At 31.8% G+C, this 21,501-nt stretch overlaps 1 protein-coding gene across 3 annotated transcripts in view; it reads left to right on the top strand.

The window, feature by feature from the left end:
• Positions 1–21,501, top strand: part of VIRMA (vir like m6A methyltransferase associated) — an 83,607-nt gene that overhangs the window by 58,237 nt on the left and 3,869 nt on the right. For all 3 annotated transcript variants that reach the window (XM_051970848.1, XM_051970846.1, XM_051970847.1), the window contains exons 11-20: positions 1,867–1,949; positions 5,144–5,237; positions 5,375–5,919; positions 6,521–6,756; positions 7,686–7,935; positions 10,792–11,009; positions 16,499–16,631; positions 18,978–19,130; positions 19,591–19,751; positions 20,758–20,854. In XM_051970848.1, coding sequence (XP_051826808.1) covers positions 1,867–1,949; positions 5,144–5,237; positions 5,375–5,919; positions 6,521–6,756; positions 7,686–7,935; positions 10,792–11,009; positions 16,499–16,631; positions 18,978–19,130; positions 19,591–19,751; positions 20,758–20,854 — 1,970 coding nt within the window. The remainder of the gene's footprint in view (positions 1–1,866; positions 1,950–5,143; positions 5,238–5,374; positions 5,920–6,520; positions 6,757–7,685; positions 7,936–10,791; positions 11,010–16,498; positions 16,632–18,977; positions 19,131–19,590; positions 19,752–20,757; positions 20,855–21,501) is intronic.

Here is a 21,501-nt window from a genome sequence, read left to right as displayed (position 1 = left end):
TACTATTGTAGTTATTCATAAATTGTTTGTGGTTTGCCATGACCTGTTGGAATTATGTGGAGACTTGTTGAAAATGGACATTTATTAAAAAAAAAAAAAAAAAAAAGAAAAAACCTTGATTTTGAATAAAATATGTTTGGAAAAATCTTATCTAAGACATTTTTTCAAAATTCTAATGTGTATTCATATTTAATTAGAAATATTTTATATTAAAATAAGAAGAAAATTTATTTACATTTTTGTGCTTAGGATTTTAAATTAGATGCTTATTTTTTCTTTTTATCTAACAGGTAAAATCTTAGGTCTCATGTAACAGATTTATATCCTAACATACTAAATAGCTTTCCATAAAAAAATTCACTTGGCTATTTTGTCCATTCATCATTGTCAAAGTAAGAATCTTTTACTTTGATTTTCTTTCTCATTATTCTAATAGTATGTCTATTTATTTAGCATTGCTTGCACACGAAACTTCTCATTATTTTTTATTTTTGGTGAGGCAATTTGGGTCAAGTAACTTGCCCAGAGTCACACAGCTAGTACTGGTCAAATTCTGAGGCTGGATTTGAACTTAAGTCCTCCTGACTTCAGGACCAATTCTCTTCCATTTCACAACTTAGGTGCCCCTATAATTTGTTTTTGATGATCATGCTATATTTGTGTTATACCCACTGGTAGAATTTGAATCCATTGTAATAGATATTTTTATCTTTTTGTTTAAATGATCTCTTCATTCTAGTAGAGAGAGATATGTCTTCATGTAGATTTGGTTTTTCTTGTGCAAATGTTTGATAGGGAAAAAAAAATTAAGGGATACTTAATTTTGACTAATGTAATGTCTATTAAAAGCAAAGAAGACTTAAACATCCTATGGTATATATTGAGGGATATGATTTCTTTCCTAGATTATTTTTTAAATGAATAGTAATTGAGAATAAGTGTGATATAGTGAATAGAGAGCAATTTGTGTTCTAACAGTAGACATGTGTAAATAGGTGCATACTGGATGCATACAAAGAATAAATATCTAATACATAATGTTTGTACACACACACATACACACACAAACTTACACAAACACACACACTCACTAGATACAGAGCTAACATTTTGAGAGTGCTGACCAGAGAGACCGGAATGAAGTCCCAGTTTTCACATACCCTGGTTGTATGATCCTGGGCAAGTCATTTAATGACTTAGTGTTCACAGGTGGTACTGATTTTCTCCCTTGAGAGTTTCCCATAACAGTGAAATCAGGGGTCCCCCTTCTTGTTTATAATATATTGAATTTTCTTTTGAAATTGAAGAAGAATTAATGTTTTGAAGTTGGGGTTGAAAATTGATAATTAATAATTATAATTGATAATTAAATGGATTCCAAGAAGAGTTTTCAGGAAATACAGAAATCTTGTTTTTAGAAACCGAATAACTGAAGTTGTTATGTATTTTAGGAATAATATATTAACATAGGATCTTAGATTAAAAGCATGTAATAGGCCTCTGAGGCCATTTAGTTGAGTGGTCTTTGAGGAATTGAGACTAAGAGCTTGTTAAGTGACTTGTCCAGGGCCTTACAGCTACTAAGTGTCAGAGATGGAATTTGATGCATGATGTTCTGACTCCAAATGCAGTACAATTTCTCTTTTACTCCACTGCCTCTTACCTTCTTTTTAAGGGTTATTTGAAGTTCCCAAAACCATTCATCAAGAAAGCAAAACAGAATTTTAGGCTGAACAGAATTTAATTTGTGGAAATAAAATCTTTATGTGGTATCACTATTTGCTTTGGTCAAGAATCTTTTCACAGGCTTTATTTTGAAAGTTTTCATTTTAATTTAAAGTTTAAAGTTCTCTTTTTTCCTTTCAGAACTTGGCAAATGGCTGGAGCCTCTGAAAAACCTTAGATTTGAAATTAATTGTATCCCAAGCCTAATTGAATATGTTAAACAGGTTAGTAAGTCTTTACTTGATTTTAGGAAAATTTATCATAATATACAGAAATATTGAAGTAAATTATCTTCAAGGAATAGAAAAAAATTATTTCTATTATCATACAATCATCATGTTAATAAAACATATTTGACTCTGGGCTCTTTATATATTTATATTAGACTCAGAGTTACACATGTATCCCATTCTTTGTAGTTTTGTTTAAATCTTTTAATGTATTTGTCAGATATTGCTCTGATATACTCCCAAGAATGTGTTGTGGGTAAAATGATTATCTTAATCAGGAATACTTAAGCTTTAATTAACTTTTGACATTAGTTCTATAGTGTGGTCACAGGCCAGTCTCCTAACCTTTAAATTTTTCAGCCTAATAGCAATCGTACCTACATTGTGAACTTTTGTGAAGATCATATTTATAAAATATGTCAAGCTTTTTAAAAATCTAAAAGCACAGTGTAAATGATGTTAATGTTTTTGTTTTGGGTTTGTATGTTCTTCTCTCCCCCTTTCCCCCCAAATTAGATATTTGATTACATTGATATTGGGAGCTTCAGGTGAAGAGCTGTTTATTCTTATAATAAGAGCCTGTTCTGCTATTTAGTCTTGATTGTCAGTGTCCCTTCAGAAGTTGTGTGTTTGTCAGAGTCACAGAGCCTGTTGGGGTCAACCGAGATGTAAACCTAGATTTTTCTGATTCTGAATTCAGTTTTTGATTGACTTTGTAGTCTCACTGCTATAATCTTGTCATTATTGCAATTATTATTAATTTTTAAATTTGAGGATTATTATGAGGAGCAAATGAAAAATATTTTTGCAAGTACTTTGAAAAACCAAAAGTAAAAAGTTAAATTAACAAGCATTCATTAAGTGTTTGCAGTGTTACAGACATTATGCTAAGCACTTGAGAAATATTACCTTTATAAGTCTAAGGAGTTGTTATTAGTTCTAGTTGAGGAAATTGAGGCAAGCAGAGTTTAAATGACTTGCCCACAATCACATAGCTAGTTAAATGTCAAAAGTTTGATTTGAACTTGGGTCTTCTTTACGCTAGACTCAGTATTCTGTCTACTGTGCTGCCTCACTGCTTTAGCAGCATAACATGTTATTGTTTATAGTGGCATATAAGTAGAGGATTGGTCTTAGAGCCACGAAGAGCTGAGTTCAAATTCTATTCTTATACCTGTTGCCTGGGACAGGTTGACAGCGGCCAAATTACTTAACCTTTCAGTCTCCCAGACAACTCTCTAAAACTTGAAAGTTGCTACCTGCATTAACTGTTTTTAGAGGGAGTGAGGGAAGCTGGATTGGCACAATGGGTAGAGTGCTGAGCATGTAGTCAGGAATCCTCATCTTCCTATTCAAATCTGGCCTCAGATACTCAGAGAGGTGTGACCCTGAGCAAGTCACTTAACCCTGTTTGTCTCAGTTTCCTTGTCAATAAGATGAAGTGGAGAAGGAACTGGCAAATCACTCCAGTATCTTTGCCAAGAAAACCCCAAATGGGGTCATGAAAATTCAGATATGACTGGAATGACTCAACAACAACAACAACAACAACGAGGGAATTTTTTTGTTCTGAAGTTCCCTATGACAATGAAATCACAAATCTAATCTCCATTTCCTGTTACTCTTCATGGATTAATTTCAAGTTCAAGTTAAATTTAATTCTTTTTTAAAAGAATTTTTATTGATAGCTTTTGTTTTTATATTGTCAAAATTCCATCTGTATCTCACTCCTCTTCTTTCCCAGAAAGCCATCCCATATAACTAAGAATTTTTTTTTAAGGAAAAAAAAAAGAAAAAGAGGAAGAAGAGGGAAAAAATCAGCAAAAGTGATCAATGCATGAAGGAAATCTGAAAATATATGCAATGTTTCATGCTAATTGACTTCCCAACTCTACAAAGGAGTAGGGGAGGTGATTCATATATTTTCTTTGATATTATGCTTGTTCTTTGTAATTTTGAAACATTTACCTTACCCATTTCTTAATATAAAAACTTTAGTTTATATTATACTTCAAAGATCTGATTGTGACAGTCAGGTTAAGAGCTAATTCATTTTGTCATTGATTTCTGGCAATTCTGACAATAATGTTAACAATTTTATACCCATGTGAATTCTTGCATTTTATATATTTGTTACTTAATTTTGGATAATTAACTGGTGTTTCATTATAAAAAGCAAGTAGTTTGTCATATTTTTTTGGGATTTTCCTAATGCTCACCTTGTATATATCATAGATTGGCCTACTTTGGTATTCTTCAAACATGATTCATTTGCTATCTTTGTGAATTTACATTGGGGGCTTTCTATTTCTGATATACTCTTATCACATTCCAATCTCCTCATAACCAAGGTTTCCTTTGAAATTGGTCATCTTTTTGGAAAACTACCCTTATTTTCTATAGCTATTAATCTTTCCCTTTAAAATTATATATTTGTATATATTTTATAAACACATGTGGACAACACGCATACACATGCAATACACATAATACACACGTATACACAGTACATGTACATACAAGTACACATACATATGTACACACAGGCACACATACATACACATACACATATACACACACTTATTGTCTTGTCATTTGACTAACTTTTTGAAGGTAGGGACTATTTTGCATTTGTCTTTGTATCTCTCATTTAGTTCTGTATCTGGTACATAGTGTGGGCTTAATAAATACTTATTAATAGATTGATCCAGATTCATACTTTCTACTCTTGCTTCCTTATTTTCCTTAGTTATTATAGACTCTGTAAAACTCAGGAAAAAACAAACTTTTATTATAAGGCAGAGAGAATTTTTGAATATTTGAAACCACAAATCAACAAGCTATAGATATGTTGGCTTTCCTGTGCATTTTGATCTTTTAACTTTTTAAAAATTAAAACTTACACCCTTAGTCACTGAATTTGCTACACTTATGTTCATTTTATCCATCTTATTCTTTAAGATAGTTCACAATAGAGATAAAATAGATTATTAAAAATCTCTGTGTATAAATGCCTCTATTTTAAGTTTACTCAATCAGTATCTTGAAACTTATATTTAAAATATGTGTATATTTTAACAAAGACTATATTCAGTTTTACTAATGCATTACCTCGTTTTTTCTTGACCTGATGTAAATTAGAACATAAAGTATATTAAAATCTCTTATAACTCTTGTTTTTTAAAAAGAATATTGATAACTTGATGACCCCAGAAGGAGTTGGTCTACCAACTGCATTACGTGTCCTCTGTAATATAGCGTGCCCACCACCTCCTGTTGAAGGTATAGTATTAGTCATTATACCTTTAAGTAGATTTTATATTATAATTAAATTTTTCTTATTAAATGAAATCTATAAACTCTGTAATTGTTTCTTTTATGTGTAACTAATTTGAGTTTTCTGTTTTTCCTTTATGAAGGTCAACAGAAAGATCTGAAGTGGAACCTTGCAGTTATTCAGCTTTTTTCTGCTGAAGGAATGGACACCTTTATTCGTGTTCTGCAAAAACTGAACAATATTCTTACGCAGCCTTGGAGACTCCATGTCAACATGGGGACTACTCTTCATCGAGTTACTACCATTTCCATGGCCCGCTGCACACTCACTCTTCTTAAAACCATGTTAACGGAGCTTCTCAGGGGTGGATCCTTTGAGTTTAAAGACATGCGTGTTCCTTCAGCCCTTGTTACTTTACACATGCTACTGTGCTCTATCCCTCTCTCAGGTCGTCTGGATAGTGATGAGCAGAAGATTCAGAATGACATCATTGATATCTTACTGACTTTTACACAGGGAGTTAATGAAAAACTTACAATTTCGGAAGAGACTTTAGCCAATAATACTTGGTCTTTAATGTTAAAAGAAGTTCTTTCTTCAGTCTTGAGAGTTCCTGAAGGATTTTTTTCTGGACTCATTCTGCTTTCAGAGCTCCTGCCCCTTCCATTGCCCATGCAAACAACTCAGGTATCACTTCCATATCACTTGCATCTTTATAAATGACTTCAGTATCACTTAAAAATCCATGATCTTGGTTATGGACACCCCCATCCCCACCCTCCCCCCCCCCCCCCAAAAAAAAAAAAAAAAAAAAAAGCCCTGAAGATAATAACTGGAGGAGGGTGAAACTTGTAAAAACTGATGCAAGTTGGGCGCTGTGATTTGTCTGGTGGACATAATATTTTAGTCAATTTTTGTTAAAAATCAATTTTATTATTATACTGGAATTAACTTGTGCTCTTCTGGTGTGTGTGGCATTTTTTTTTTTTAAAGTATTGTTTCCTTTTAAATTGTGTTAGAATTTGGCATCTGACTGTTACTTCTCTTAATGAAATTTGTTCTAATGACTATTTAACTGAGAGTTAAAATATCTTGCCAATTCAGTTGAAATCAAGCAAATGTTTAGACCGTGTAATAGGAAATTCTTTTAAAATTTTAACTATAGTAAAAATTTTCCTGCAGAAACAGATTGGTGTAGTAGTGTTTCCTGAAAATTATTTTTTGGTCAGTAATTATAAATATAAAGAAAGTTCATACACATATACACACATATATACTTTCTTAACAGGTTATTGAGCCACATGATATATCAGTGGCACTCAACACTCGCAAACTGTGGAGTATGCATCTCCACGTCCAGGCAAAGCTGCTCCAAGAAATAGTTCGTTCTTTCTCTGGCACAACTTGCCTGCCAATTCAGCACATGTTGCGGCGCATTTGTGTTCAATTATGTGACCTTGCTTCACCAACTGCACTTCTAATCATGAGAACTGTCTTGGACTTGATTGTAGAAGACATGCAAAGGTATTTTCATTTTATTCTTTTTTGGAAGATATTTTTTCCATTTCCTGCATTTTATTTAATAGAATATAGTGTGGACATTTTGATTACATTCTTAACTTATAATTTGGAAATTTGGCTTCAGAATTCATAAAAATCTCAAAAGGATTATGTGATACAGTAAGAAGTGCTCTGATTTGGACTTAATAGGACTTGGGTTTGAATCCCTGCTCTGCCACTTATTACTTGTTTTTTTGTCCTTTTGTCTAGCCCAATTTTTATAATTGTGAAGTGAAATAAGAGCTTCAGACTGCATCTAAGATGCAGCTTTAAATTTATAATCTTGTGATGTGAACTTTGATTTCAGTATTTCATCTGCAAAAATAATTGTTACCTAATGCTTTAAAGGAAGTAGAGTGTGTGTGTGTGTGTGTGTGTGTGTGTGTGTGTGTGTGTGTGTGTGTGTGTGTTTTTAAATCTTTAGATTATTTAAAAGACAAATAAAAGCAACACCCTGATTATTTAAAAATACATTTATAATTTTTTAATTGTCCATACATATAAGGAGTACTCTAAGAACATCTATTATATTAAAAATCAGACTTGAAGGACTAGACAAATTAGTGACTAGGTAAAATAAATATTCATTTTATTTCAACAATTTATTTGAAGAATCCTTTAAATAGGATGTTCCTTTAAGTCATTTTAACTTGAAAAATTTCAGTTATTCATCTATTAAGTAAAGCTAAATCAATCTTGATTTTTATTAGAATTCTAGTATCTTTAAATTGTTAAATAAGACAATGTGTATGTATTGTGTGTTTTAGAATTTCATTAGAAGTTGCCTTGGTTTTTTAAAAATTAAGGAAAAATGGATTGAATTACAGAATATGAATAATTTAAATGTCAGAAGACAGAATTATTTTTCATTAAGTTTATTACTTTTATTTCAGCAATTCAGAAGATAAAGAAAAACAGTATACAAGTCAAACAACCAGACTTCTGGCTCTTCTTGATGCCCTGGCTTCACACAAAGCTTGCAAATTGGCTATTTTGCATCTGATAAATGGAACTATTAAAGGTGATGAACGATATGCAGAGATTTTCCAGGAATTGTTAGCTCTTCGATCAACTGGAGAGAGTGTCATTCATCAGCAGTGTGTTGAATATGTCATGTCCATTTTGCAGTCTCTCTGTGATCAGGTACTTATATAATTGTTTTATATACTACTTTAAAAATATAGGCCATATATAAGTTTCTCTCAATTTATGTATTTCTAGTTGGACAGGTGACATCTTTTAGATTATTCTTCCTCTTGAGGAGCAACACCTTTGCAGACCCCTGTTTTTCATTGATCATCTCAACCAATTCAGAGGTTGTAAAAGGTTAAGTTGCAGTACTGACATTTTGCTACTTTACAGATCTTTGTTTCTTTGTTGGAGGGCTCTTCTGCTGTAATAGATTTCTAGATGATAGTTGTGGACAAAGTGCTCATTTTCCTTTTGATTATGTTAACAATGGGTTTTCTCTGAGTTTTGTAGTTTTTAGGATAGTTCTTCCCCTCTTTGTATTCCTCCCTCTCTCCCCCCTCCCCCCACCCCAGGACAGTTTTTAAAAATCTTCAGGTTTTAGGTTGACTATATTCCAGATCACCCTGGTTAAAAATGTAAAGATGTCTGGCTTTATTCTGCAGTGGCTTCCAGTTTACTTCCATATAATATAATTCATATAACCTCTGTGACTTTGATCATTTGATATCTCTTTGCCCAGAAATTTTCAAGAACGTACTTGTTACCTGGTAGGGAGATGTGGTGTTGTAGCATTGCACTCTTTGTGTAATCCCATATTTTTTGAAATTTCTTTGTGTTTCTACTTCAACAAACCTTAATTTTGTAATCTTTAGGAGTCAATGAAAAAAAAGAACTCTTGGAATGATATTTTCCTTTATAAAAGAGACCTGAGTAAAATTTATTTGGAGTTGATTTACTTTTTACTTTACATAATGGATTTTAGTGAAGATTTGTGTTGATTATGTTGATTTGTGATGTTTAATCAGTTGAAAGTATAGCCCTGACCCCAATTGTCCTTATTTCTTGGTCCTACTTTCTTTTATATTCTTCTGAGCCAAACTTTTTTGGTTTCAAGTTTTCAAGGCTTAAAGAGGGCAATAGTTTGAGGGTTTTTGTTTTATTTCCTAAAACAAAAATCTGATTGTATTATTCCCTTGTTCAAGAATATTCCTTGGCACTCTATATCGATCTCCTTATCTCTTGATCTGAGGGAGAATACAAACTCATTAGTTTAGTACTTAAAAATCAGAAAAAATAAACTGGAACCAAATTCTGAAGGGCTTTAAGTTCTTTCTTCACATATTCTACATTTTGGGCAGATTTGCTTATATGTAATTTCCTGAGTTCAGCTTTCTATCTTACCTCAGAACCTCCTTCAGAGACTGTTGCCTTCCTTTCTCACCTTAGAACGTTAGACCTAACCTCTTTATGTGTCTTAGGTGTCATCTCTTGTTAGTTGGTGTTCCTTCTTTTTCTTCTTAAGTTATTGTGTTCACTTAGTTGTGTTAAATTGTTTATCTCCCAATGAACTTTAAGTTTGGGCTTGTGTTCTTCTTCCCCAGAATTTCCTCAGTATAAGCACTGAGTTATCTTTTCCTAAAGTGAATTTAATTAGACCAGAGTGGGTTGCCTTCCTTCCTCCCCAGTGTCCTTACTTGGTGACCTTGTCACTGAGCATCCAGGGCACTGGATAATTCTTGGAATTTAATTCAGTGAACCAAATGATCTAATTTTTTTCTAGCTATTGTTATCTATTTCAGTCCCTTTTCTTAAGTCACTGTTCTTACTATGGTTATGTGCCTTAGTTTCCTGTACCTTTGCTCCCTGTCCTCCTTCCCCAGAAGGCAACATTACTGGAGTGGGACTTGTCACAGGGCCCAGTCTGCCTTGTTAATTTCTTCTAATCTTCTTTTTTCTTTGGAAAGAATTATCAAATAAATTTCCTGTCATTACCATTACCATTGGAATGAAAGTGACCATCTCCTCTCTCTATGTGTGTTATCTTTTTGAAGAATTCTCCCCTTTTAATTATTATCCCCAGCATGTTGCATAGTGCTTCGCATATAGTAAAAGCTTGATAAATGCTTTTTCATTTGTTCAACTGCTGACAAAAATAAAATACTGACATGTTATATTTGCACAATAGTGCACATTTGAGTATTTAATAAATAAATGCAGAATTTTGACTGAATTGTAGAGTGCAAGAAGTAGAGCAATGTTTAATAGACTTGGAACAGTAGATTGGAGTCAAATTGTGAAGGGCTTTAAATTCTAAATAGAGATATCTGTATTCAATCCTATAGGCAAAGACAGTGGGCTGCTAGAACTTTTTGAGCAGGGAGTTACGCTGTCAGACCTGTGCCTTTGAAATAATACTGTGGCATCTTTATGAAAGATGGGTTAGAGAGGGGAAGACACTGGATGCAGAGAGATCAATAGGAATCTGTTGCAATTGTGTAGGCAAAAAGTCTTCAAAACCTAGAACTGGGGAATTGAAAATAATCTTGCTTGTTAAAGTTCTTAATTGCTTGTTCCTTTATGTTGTTCTCAGTCCTTTTATTACCTACGTAAAATATAATATTAATATATTATTACATTTGTTATCATTGGCAGATTTGAAAAATGCCATGTGCAAAGGAGTTTAATTTTTGTAATAGAGCTCAAATATAAAGAAAACATCTTTGTTAAATGAGTTATAGATTTTTAAAATGTTAAAATTTTCTTTTGAAGTAGTTATATTCTTTAGCCATAGCTAATAATTAAGGTTTGTTAATTTTTAAATAGTTAACATTTATTTAAAAGATGGTAAAGTAACTTTGATTTTTGCTTATTTATATTCAGGTGAGTATGTACTTCAGTTGGAAAAGTAAAAACAAAATTTTAATGAAAGATTTACTAGGATTGTTAGTCAATGTGTGAAATTATTTAAAAGACAAAGTAAAAGTATTTTTTAAAGCATTTTTTCCTCATCATTGACTTCTCCCTTAGGACATAGCACTTATTTTGCCAAGTTCTTCAGAAGGATCACTTTCAGAACTGGAACAATTGTCCAATTCTTTACCAAACAAGGAATTGATGGTCTTGATCTGTGACTGTCTACTGGAAACAGTAGCCAATTCTGAGAATAGTTACAACTGCCTAATGACATGTGTCAGAACTATGATGTTTCTTGCAGAACATGATTATGGATTCTTTCACTTAAAAAGGTAACACTTTATATCTCACTAATTGAGGCTCTAATTCAGGGATTTTCATTAAAAACTTGAGACCTTCACAATTTTTTAAAGCAATTTTTGGAAAATAATTTGATACTCAAAACAGTTGAATAATTTTAAAGTACACACATATGTTTTGGAAGTGTTGCATTTTTCTTTGTGTTTAAAATACATGGTAATACAGTAGAACACAGGAAAAACAAAGGAGGTAAAAAATTGGTAAATGAGAAAAGATAGATTTCTGATAAAGTTGGAAAAATTAGTTTTTATGCAAAAGATTTTGAGCAAAGAAGGTTCCTATAGTTAAATAAAATGGTGCTAATAATTCATAACTAAAAGATGGAAACCCTGTTGGTTGTTTTGTATCACATTTTATGATTTTGAATGTTTGTGTTAAGATACCTTTCCCCTTTATCTCCTTGAGCAGCATGATGGTGCTAGGTTTTCCCTGATTTTTAGTGATAATTAGGTGAATTGAATTGGGAAGGCATAGATACTTGCTACAAAGGTGAGTGGGGAAGAGAAAAGGTTATGTAAGATTGGATACTATTATACAACATTGAATTTATGTTCCAGAAAATTAGTTTAAAAGTTGGAACTATTTTGGAGGGCCATGAACTTTTAGCTTTTTTTTTAGTGTAAGTGCATCTTAGTATAATTTTTATATTACTAGTGTAGTTTTATCAGTCCAGTATTTCCCTGTTTTAATCTCTTTTCCTTTTATATGTTGGGGAGATAGATTAGGGAAGAGGGTGTGTGTGTGCACACGCGCCTGTACACACACAAACACACACACACACACACACACACACACACCCCTATTTTCTTTATGAGTATCCAAGGATTAGATGTAGAAAGAAAGTGGAAGAGGAAAAGTTGTAGGAGCAATAATTTTCTTTTTACTTTTTCTGAAGCTAGTTCTAATATACCTTGTAGATGAGTTAACTGGAATGGAGGAAAGAAAGAAGAAAATAACAAGATCCAGAGGAGGAACTAGTATTTTTAGATTTCTCTAATTTAAGAGACTCTTATCCTGTGAATGTCAAGTTTTTCCTATACATAAAGTAATTATTTGTGCTCTTAACTGTTTTCAAGTACATAGTCCATATAGAACAAACTAAGATTGTCTTTCTAAGAAATCTTATATAGAATTCTTAATTCTAAATATTTGATCTTCAAATGATATTTCCAAGAGGAAAATGTTTTGAAATTCAGAAAAATAATATTTATTTAATCTTTGGTCAGTACTGTTTTCTTGTACTTGAAAATATTAAAGTTGAGTGAAAATTCCCATGACAATAAAAAACATTTGTTCAGTCCAACTCTTTGTTATCCCATTTTTGAGTTCTTGATAATGATACTGGAGAGGTTTGCCATTTCCTTTTCCAGCTCATTTTACAGATAAGTAACTTAGGCAGAGTTAAGTGACTTGCTCAGGGTCCCATAGCCATATTTTGAACCTCAGGTCTTCCTGATACCAGTTCTAATGTTCTAACTACAAACCAGGATTTTCTGAGTGTAGCTTGTTTATTTTTAAAATTGCTTTTCTTTCTGGTTTCTTCATTATTTTGGTAATTACTCATATTTTCTCAGAATTATGAACACCCTTGTTGGATGAGTAGATACAGTATTAAAGTGCCTTGCTTAATGGTAGAACAATCTGAGGCACTGAGTTTTTAAAAAATTAGTCTAGAATTATAGAAGGGACTACTGTATATTTTGGAAGAGAACTTGAGTTTATCTTTACCTTGTTCTAAGCCTTGTTCATTATTGTTAAAAACTGAATGCTGGCATTTATCTATTTTTCAACATGTGGTATGGATATTAATTTCTGGAACTTTGAAACCTTATTTTACTTTTCTTTTGGACTGTTGGAATTTTGGTCATCATCTGCTCGTAAAGCACAAGCTTTCTCCCTTTTAACTCTCTTGAACAAAAAACTCCAGAGGTTTCTTTTGCCTCCAAAAAAAAAAAAAAAGTAAAGTCCCATGATGGGTGTTCAAAGCTCCTTACATTCTGACTTCACCTATCTTTACAGGCATACTCTTCACACTAGGATCCAGCTAAAGTAATCATTCCTTGTTTCTTGTAAATGATATCCCATTTCCCATGTCTCTTATACTGTTGTGTAGGTTGTTTGCTGCCTTCAACTCCCAACTCAAGTGCCACCTTCTACAAAAAAACAATTTTTGATTTTCCCCCACAGTCGCAGATTCTAGTGAGTAGGTGATAATGATTTCTCTGGAAATTATTTTATAGCTATTTGAATATCTTTTTATTTACTTTCTGTCAGTCAGCAAACATTTATTAAACATCTACTACATTCCTGACTCTGTGTTAAATGTTAAAGAGCAAAAAACAACTAGTTCCTGTTCTTGAAGAGCATATGGGGGAGATACCATGTACACAACTATGTATTTTGTATAGGGTAGGGTTTAAGGAGAAAAATAATGGATATGTTGAATTAAAGATGTTTATGAGCTATCTGGTTTTAAATGTCCAGAGATTGGCAATTGGAGATGTGAGATTGGAAATTTGGAAGAAAAGTTGGGGCCCCTGAGTACATTGGAAAATCATTTGTATAGAAATAACAATTGAAGAAAAGAAGAGGGCCCAGGATAGAGCTTTGGGGACACCTATCATTAGTGAGTGTGACTTGGACAAAGATCCAGCAAAAGAGACTTAGAAGGAGCAGTGTCTTGAAAACTTAGAAAGAAAGGAGTTTCAGGGTGAAAAGAGTGATTAAAGGCCACAGAAGTCAAGAAGGGGGAAGGAAAAGAAAAGGGATGAGGAACAAGTCTTTATGAAGCTATATGGTAGGCATTGTGCTTAGCACATTTATAGCCATAATTTCATTTTGATCCTCACAATCATGAAGTAAGTGCTCTATTTTACAGTTGAGAAAGAAGTTGTCACTTGCTCAGGGTCACACATTTTACATTTAAACTCGGGGCTACATTACCTAGCTACCTTAACGTCAAGAATGATGAAGACTAAGAAAAAGTCATTTGATTAGGTATTTAAAAGATTATTGATAATTTTGGAAAAAGCAGTTTTGTTGGAAAGATGGATGAGGTCAGAAATCAGATTGTCGAGAGTTAAAAGATGAATGAGAGGAAAGGAAGTTCAAACTTATTATCTATTATATTATTATTATTAAATAGACTTTTTAAGGATTGTAGCCAAAAAAGGGAGAAGAGCTATTAAACCATATCTAGTGGGACTTTATGTGTGTATGTGTTGTTTCATCCAATAGAATGGAAGCCTTTCAGTGCTTGGAATCTTTTATTTTTGATTATATCCCCAGTATATAACAGTGCCCTAGCATATAGATCCTTAATAAATGTTTCATTAAAAAATAAATGTTGAATTTCACCACATTGCCATAATATGAAAGTTAATACATGAAAAAATATCTGAAAGTGAAGATGGAAAAATAGCTGTCTAAAATGAATATTTTGATTTTTTTTTTTAAAAGGAGTTTTAACTCATCATCATTGTTTGAATCTTCTGTAACTATGAATGGTTAAATGTTGGCTGACATGAGAAATGTCATGTTTCATACTAGAGTTGAGAAAAATTACAGAATTAAATAATTACTCTTAATTTTGGTTATGGAATATATAAATTCTGAAAAGTATGCATGGAAGTTTTGTACATGTCTTTTCTTGTTCCTCAAATATCTTTTTCTTTCCAAAATATTCATCTTCAAGTGTTTTGAACCTGCTCCTGAAATTTAGTAACTCACTTCTCAGCCTCAGTGTTCATATTTGTAAAGGCTGTTGTGAGGCTGAAGTCAGATGATATATAGAAAAAGATATGAACTTTATACAGCCAGCCCCTAAAGTAAGTGCAGGATTTTTTGTTTTTGTTTTTTGGCAAGGCAGTTGGGATTAATAGTGACATGCCCAGAGTCACATATCTAGTGAGTGTCAAGTGACTGAGATTGGATTTGAACTTATCTCTTCCTTACTCCAGAGCTGGTGCCACCTATTTGTTTTTTTAATACAGTTTTAAGATAATAAAATTTAAAGATTAGTTCTTGATATTAATTCCATCTGACTCAATTTGGATAATTTCTTTTAGTATCACTTCAGCATTTTTATGTTATTTTGCAAATGATTCTGTTCATTTTTTATGTGTTTGTCTTTTCTTTTTTCATTAGATTGGCCATGAGATTTCTAAATGAATTACATATTACCTTTCTTTTCCACATTTCATTTTCCACATTTCTAGTGATCCTAATAGTGTTATGTTGAAGGCAAACACTTGTTAATGTTGCTAACTTGTACAGTCCAGGAATTAAAATACTGCTTAATATGATTGTGTGTCAGTTATAACTTCAAAATACATGTATATTAATGTGTGTACATGCTAGAGATTACATACATACACATATATGTATATGTTTTAAAATTTCAGATTGATCTATCTGTATTTATGGATCTGTGACTTCACTAGTCTAGTGCACTCCTAGTGCAGAAACTTGTTTCAGTATAGACTGGTATCTTTCCAGTTACATGTAATCTTGGAGGGTTCCTTGGGGTCACTGAGAAATTACATGATATAACCAGATTCGTATAGATTTAGGCCCTAGGTAATTTTTCAGTTGTAACTGGATTCATTTCTCCTTTTTTTTTTTTTTTTTTAAGTAGCCATTAATACTGTCAAAAGAATGACAAAAATTGCTTATGATTTTAGAAATAACTATGTACCCATATATTGCCTATATACAAATTTTAAATTTTTCTTGTAGTAATATTAAAAAAATTTCAGAAATTCTAAATGCTCCTCTTATCTAAATAATATGAGTGCTTTAGTGTATTGTCAACTCAGTATGCTTTTAGTAGTAGTGTGGCTCAAACAAGAAAGCTAAAAGAATCGTTGGCCTCATTGATAGAGGGATGACTTTCAGGAAGAAGAATGTTAAAGTCTCATTGTACTGTCTCACTAAATCATACGTGAAGATCTGGGTTCAATTATGGGCTTTACATTTTAGGAAGGACAGTGATAAATCGGAGGGTGTCCAGAGTAGTTCAGCCTGGATGGTGAAAGGCCTTGTACCCACACAAGTAACCTCGTGGTTTCTCTCTTGTTAGGGAAAAAGGCTCAGGTGCATATAATATCTGTGTTTTAACATTATAGGGAAGAAATATTAATCTATTTAGCTTTAGAAGACAGAACTACTAGATTTGATTAGAAGCTTCAAAAGGATAAATTTGTTAAGGTCACTAGTAAAAGTGGAGTGGGTCGTTCCTGGGAGAAAAAAAGGGTTATGAATTTTTCCTGTGAAGAAGCTTAAGAAAAGGTTAGTTGACCTCCTGTTTGGAATGTTATGGAAGAAAATCTCTTTGGGGTTTTTGTTGGAAGAGATAGATAATAAAAGGCTATGAGGCTTTTTTTCATTTCACGTTAGCAAAGATTAATAACTTTTATTTAGTAGTGCTATCTTTAACTTTTTTTCCTTCCATTCTCAATAGTTCATTAAGAAAACACAGTAATGCTTTGCACCGATTATTGAAACGAGTTGTTAGCACATTTAGTAAGGATACAGGAGAACTTGCATCTTCTTTTTTGGAATTCATGAGACAAATACTCAACTCTGACACAATGGTGAGTTAATACATTTAAACCTTTTTTGAATTTATTAACTTGTGCTATAATATGATATAATTTTTAAAGCCTCAGTTATTTAGAATTTGACATGCATTTCTTTTATATTATCATATTTGTAAAACATCTTTCTGCTATCTTAACTTTTTAATGTGTTTATATAAAACTTAAATACAAAATAGAAAAGGAAAAAAATTGACATGTGCACAGTAGGACATAAGAAAATTCAAAATATGAAACAGTAAATTTCCATTTCAAGAAAGCTTATTAAAAAAACACATTTTATTCAGAATTGTCTATTTTTTCTTTGCTTCCTGGTAGGTTTTCTTTTGTTCTCTGACATGCAATTTTTACTTGTTTCTCTTTTTCCTTTTTTCTTATTTTTCACATTCCTCAAGCAGGCTAAATTAAGCATGGCTATAAACACACACACACACACACACACACACACACACCCCCAAACATACATATAAAAATTTAATTGCTGGTCTCTTTAAAGCACCAGTGTGAATGTAACCTTTGAGATCAAAATAATTTCAAAAAAGATTTTCTTCCACTTCAAATTTCATTTTGTTTTTACCATATCAATACTATCCAGAAAGTTTTGCTCAGCAAATATTATGGATGATGATATACTACTAACTGATAGCCCTGAAGCACATTATATTTAGATTCATTCATTCGATAAGTATTTATAGAGTGCCTTTTCTGGGCTAGGCAACTACAAAGACAGATGAAGCAGTCCCTTTCCTCAAGGAACAAACACCTCATTAAAAGGATTAGAATATGTATTAGAAGATTTGAATTAAAAATTGAACTATCTTCCAAAGTGATGCCTTTCACTTTTAAGGTTCTGTGGCAAATCTAAGAACATTGTTTATATGCACCCTGAATTTGAGTCTCTACTATAATAAGATTTTTAGGTGTTTGTAATGGCTGAAGATAATTTGTTCATTAAAATGTTATTGGCAGCTAACTTAGGAAAATAAAATGTTTATGAACCATTTTGGTCAACTTTAAGAAAAAGCTTTAGTTTTTATGTTAATTTTAGTTTTAAGTTATATATGTTTAGTGAAAATAAAATATATTTTCCTTTGAGTTTTACTTAAAAAATGTTTTTTACCCTTTCCTTTTTTAATTTTAGAGATTTACATGTTATATCATTGCTTAATTGAATAGTTAATGAGGTTTTGAAATACTTTGGTACCAAAAAGTTGGCTTAGGATAGTAGTTAGAGAGATTGTCTTGGAACAAGTCACTTGGATTCCTAAGGGTATTTTGTTGTGTTAAAGTAAAAATCATTATTTTCCTTAAGTATAACACAGTCTCACATTTGAGTTCATCTGAATTTTCACATTTCATTTGTTTTTGTTTTTTTTAAATAACATTTAGTGGTTAAAAATTTATACCTTTGCATCCTAAATTGGATTTTTAGGAAAAGTTAGATTTCCATGTGGAAAGGTCTTCAAAAGGTGTGAAACTTAATATAGATTTTTCAGACACCAAATTTTTAACTGTGACCCAAAGGATAAATTATCATCATTTAAAAAGGCATTTTATTTTTAGCCATGAATTGTTATTTATGATAACAATGGAGGAAGGATACTTTGAATAAATGAAATCTTCACATAATCTTCATCATGTTCCTCACGGATTGGCTTTTACTTTTGTTTACTTGGTTAATTAATACCTATTTACTACTCTATTCACTAAAAATTTAGTGATTAGTAGATTATAATAGAGCTAGCTATATTTAGATATATCCCATCCTCTCATAAAGGTGTTAATATTTTGGAATTGATCTAAATCGTACAGATAGCAGGAGGAGAAGTCAAGAGACTTGGCAATCTACAAATGGATTAATTTTTGATCTTGTGCAAATATACTTAACTATTTAATTTCCAGGTTATATAATATATATCCTCAGATTTAAAAGAAAGTTTAGGATGTTTTCAAAGTTGTTCACTTTTATTTTTCAAATTAAAGAGTAATGAGTTGTGAGTACATCCTCTAAAGCAAAAAACATTACTCCTGATGGGATGTACTCTTTTATGGATTGATTCTTATCCTCTTCATTTGTGTGCTTGACTATCTTCTGAGAGATAATTAAAAATTGTTAGCTCTTTCTAATGGCAGGTATAGTTTTATCAACTATTGTATAACAATTATGTTGGAGAATGCATTGTATTTTTGAGGGAAAACATTTGAGACATCATGAGACATCATTTAAGATGTAACTGAAGATTAGTAGGCAAAGTCATATTGCTTCTTTGAGATTGAAACTCAGATTAATGCCACCTGCTCCTTTTATTTATTATTTTAGTTTAATTTCTGTAATGTTTACAGGTATGTTGTGGAGATGACAGTGGTCTCATGGAAATAGATGGATCTCATTCATCAAGGACATTGAGTCTTAATGCTGCAGAATTGAAACAACTTTTACAGAGCAAAGACGAAAGTCCAGAAAGTTTGCTTCTTCAACTGGAGAAGCATATTTTGGTAATTTAAAAAAAAAAAAAAAAAAAAAAAAAAGGAGGCAAAAAACCTCCCTTTAATTAAACTGTATTTTCTTCCTGTTTATTTTTTACTATGTTTTCATTGTTATTATTTTAAGTAGTGATCCCTAGAGTGGGTATTTTCTTTCAAAATCATGCTGAAATTAGAAATTTTTGAAAGATTTCATAATTTCCTGAAAAAAAATTTAAATGTAGCCTGCTCTTTTGATTGCAGGATGTCCCCTGCTATACAGTTTCCAATAATTTCCTTTATAAAAATAGTCCTGCATTGTTTTATTTTGTATAAGTTAGAAACTTTTTGCTTTGTAAAATATTGATGTCAGAAGAAATTTTACTTAATGGTTCACATTTTTTCAAGAAAATTGTGTGGGCATAATAAATGTTATTTATTTTTAAACTTGCTTTATGATTCAAGTTTTTTTCTTTTTTTATCTTAAACCTAGGAACATTCTAAAGATGATGACAACCTGGATTCTTTGCAGGACAATATAGTTGGTCTTAGGCAAATGTTGGAATCTGCAGGTGATCCTTTACCACTTAGTGATCAAGATGTGGAACCAGTACTTTCAGCTCCCGAATCTCTTCAAAATCTCTTTAACAATAGGTAAAACAAATTTTTGTTCTCTGGAATCAGTGGCCATATTTAATGTTATCTAACTAGTTTTAGCAAAATAAAATATAATTCCTTTAGTAATTGACACAGTCGGTCAGCAATCATTTTTTAGTGCCTGTGAAGTGGTAAGTAGTGTGCTTAAGGCTGAAGATACAAACACAAAATGGAAGTAGCTCATATTCTTCAAACTAGTGAGGGCACTAGTTTGTTTCATTAAAAAAAAAAAAAAAGATTTGGGAGTTTAGCTTATTCTGGGCTCTTCATCTTATACTGAGTCATTGACTGGCTGTGTGATATTGAACTATATTGAACTAAATAAATAAATTATTTGAATATTTGTGGTAAATTTTTTTTTCTTGAAAATATGCTAACCCCATTTTAGTGAGAGAACCAAAAATTTTTTTTTAATTTTATTTTTTATTATAGCTTTTTATATATAAAACATATGCATGGGTAATTTTTCAACATTGACCCTTGCAAAATCTTCTGTTCCATCTTTTCTCCTTCTTCTCCTCACCTCCTCCCCTAGATGGCAGGTAGTCCCATACATGTTAAATATGTTAAAGTTAAATACAATATATGTATACATATTTATACAGTTATTTTGTTGCGCAGGAAAGAGCGGATTTAGAAAGAAGGTAAAAATAACCTGAGAAGAAAAAAACAAAAATGCAAGCAAACAGTAACAGAAACAATGGAAATGTTATGTTGTGGTCCACACTCATTTCCTAGTGTTCTTTCTCTGGGTGTAGCTAGTTCTGGAGAGAACCAGATTTATGTAACACCGAAGAATTAATACATATATTGCTTTAAATCATGTATAATCTTTGCTAAGGACTCATTTTCCTGAAGTAGCTGTTTTAAAGCTGTAACACCAAAGTTACTAATACCTCACATATTCTGAATTATAGTTTACACAAGATTGGGAAGATGATTTCTCAAGTATTTTGAAGTATGCTTATCACCAATGTATTTGTTATCCTAACTTTTGTTGTAGGACTGCATATGTGTTAGCTGATGTCATGGATGACCAGCTGAAATCCATGTGGTTCTCTCCATTCCAGGCTGAAGAGATTGAAACAGATTTAGATTTGGTAAAGTGCTTTTTTTTTTTTATATATATATCCAAAGAGTTATTTTTAAAGTTGTAGTTGATGATGGTTTCTGTAATTTTTAATATAGATTTTACTTTGTGTCTGAATTCTATTGTTCGATTATTAATGTTGTTTATTTTTTATCACTTTTCCTTTTGTTCTATATTTAGATTTCTCTATTTTTCACATCTACTTCATTTTATTTCTTTCATATCAGTGGTATGAGTCTTTGAGAAGCAGTCCTAACAAGACAGGATTATATTCTTGCATCCTTACTGTATTGTACTCATAGTTTTGCTGTAGGCTATGTATGTATAGTGCTCTGTTTTTCTGTGAATTATTGCACTTGATAAGAGTAATGGAAGGAAATCCTTATGACACAGTCATCAGTTTGATCTTGTGTCAGTGTGGTGTGTGGGGGGTATTATGAAAGGAACTAAGTCCTTTTAAAAAAGGGGGGGGGGGATTTGCTTGGTAAAGAGATTGATTTTGTAGCATAATGTGTTTTATTTGGAGGGAAGCATGCGTCTGCTGACAAAATTTAAATGTATAGTTATGTATATTGAATTCATATTAAATTTGTTCTCCATGATGATTTCTGAAGGAAAATCATTTCTAATCAGTTTGTTTCTATGTTAATAAATACT

Source organism: Antechinus flavipes, chromosome 1 (genome assembly GCF_016432865.1).
Source record: "Antechinus flavipes isolate AdamAnt ecotype Samford, QLD, Australia chromosome 1, AdamAnt_v2, whole genome shotgun sequence".
In the NCBI taxonomy this organism is placed as follows: Eukaryota; Metazoa; Chordata; class Mammalia; order Dasyuromorphia; family Dasyuridae; genus Antechinus; species Antechinus flavipes.
The sequence above is the reverse complement of the archived record's forward strand: the minus strand, read 5'-3'. Positions and strand labels throughout refer to the sequence as shown.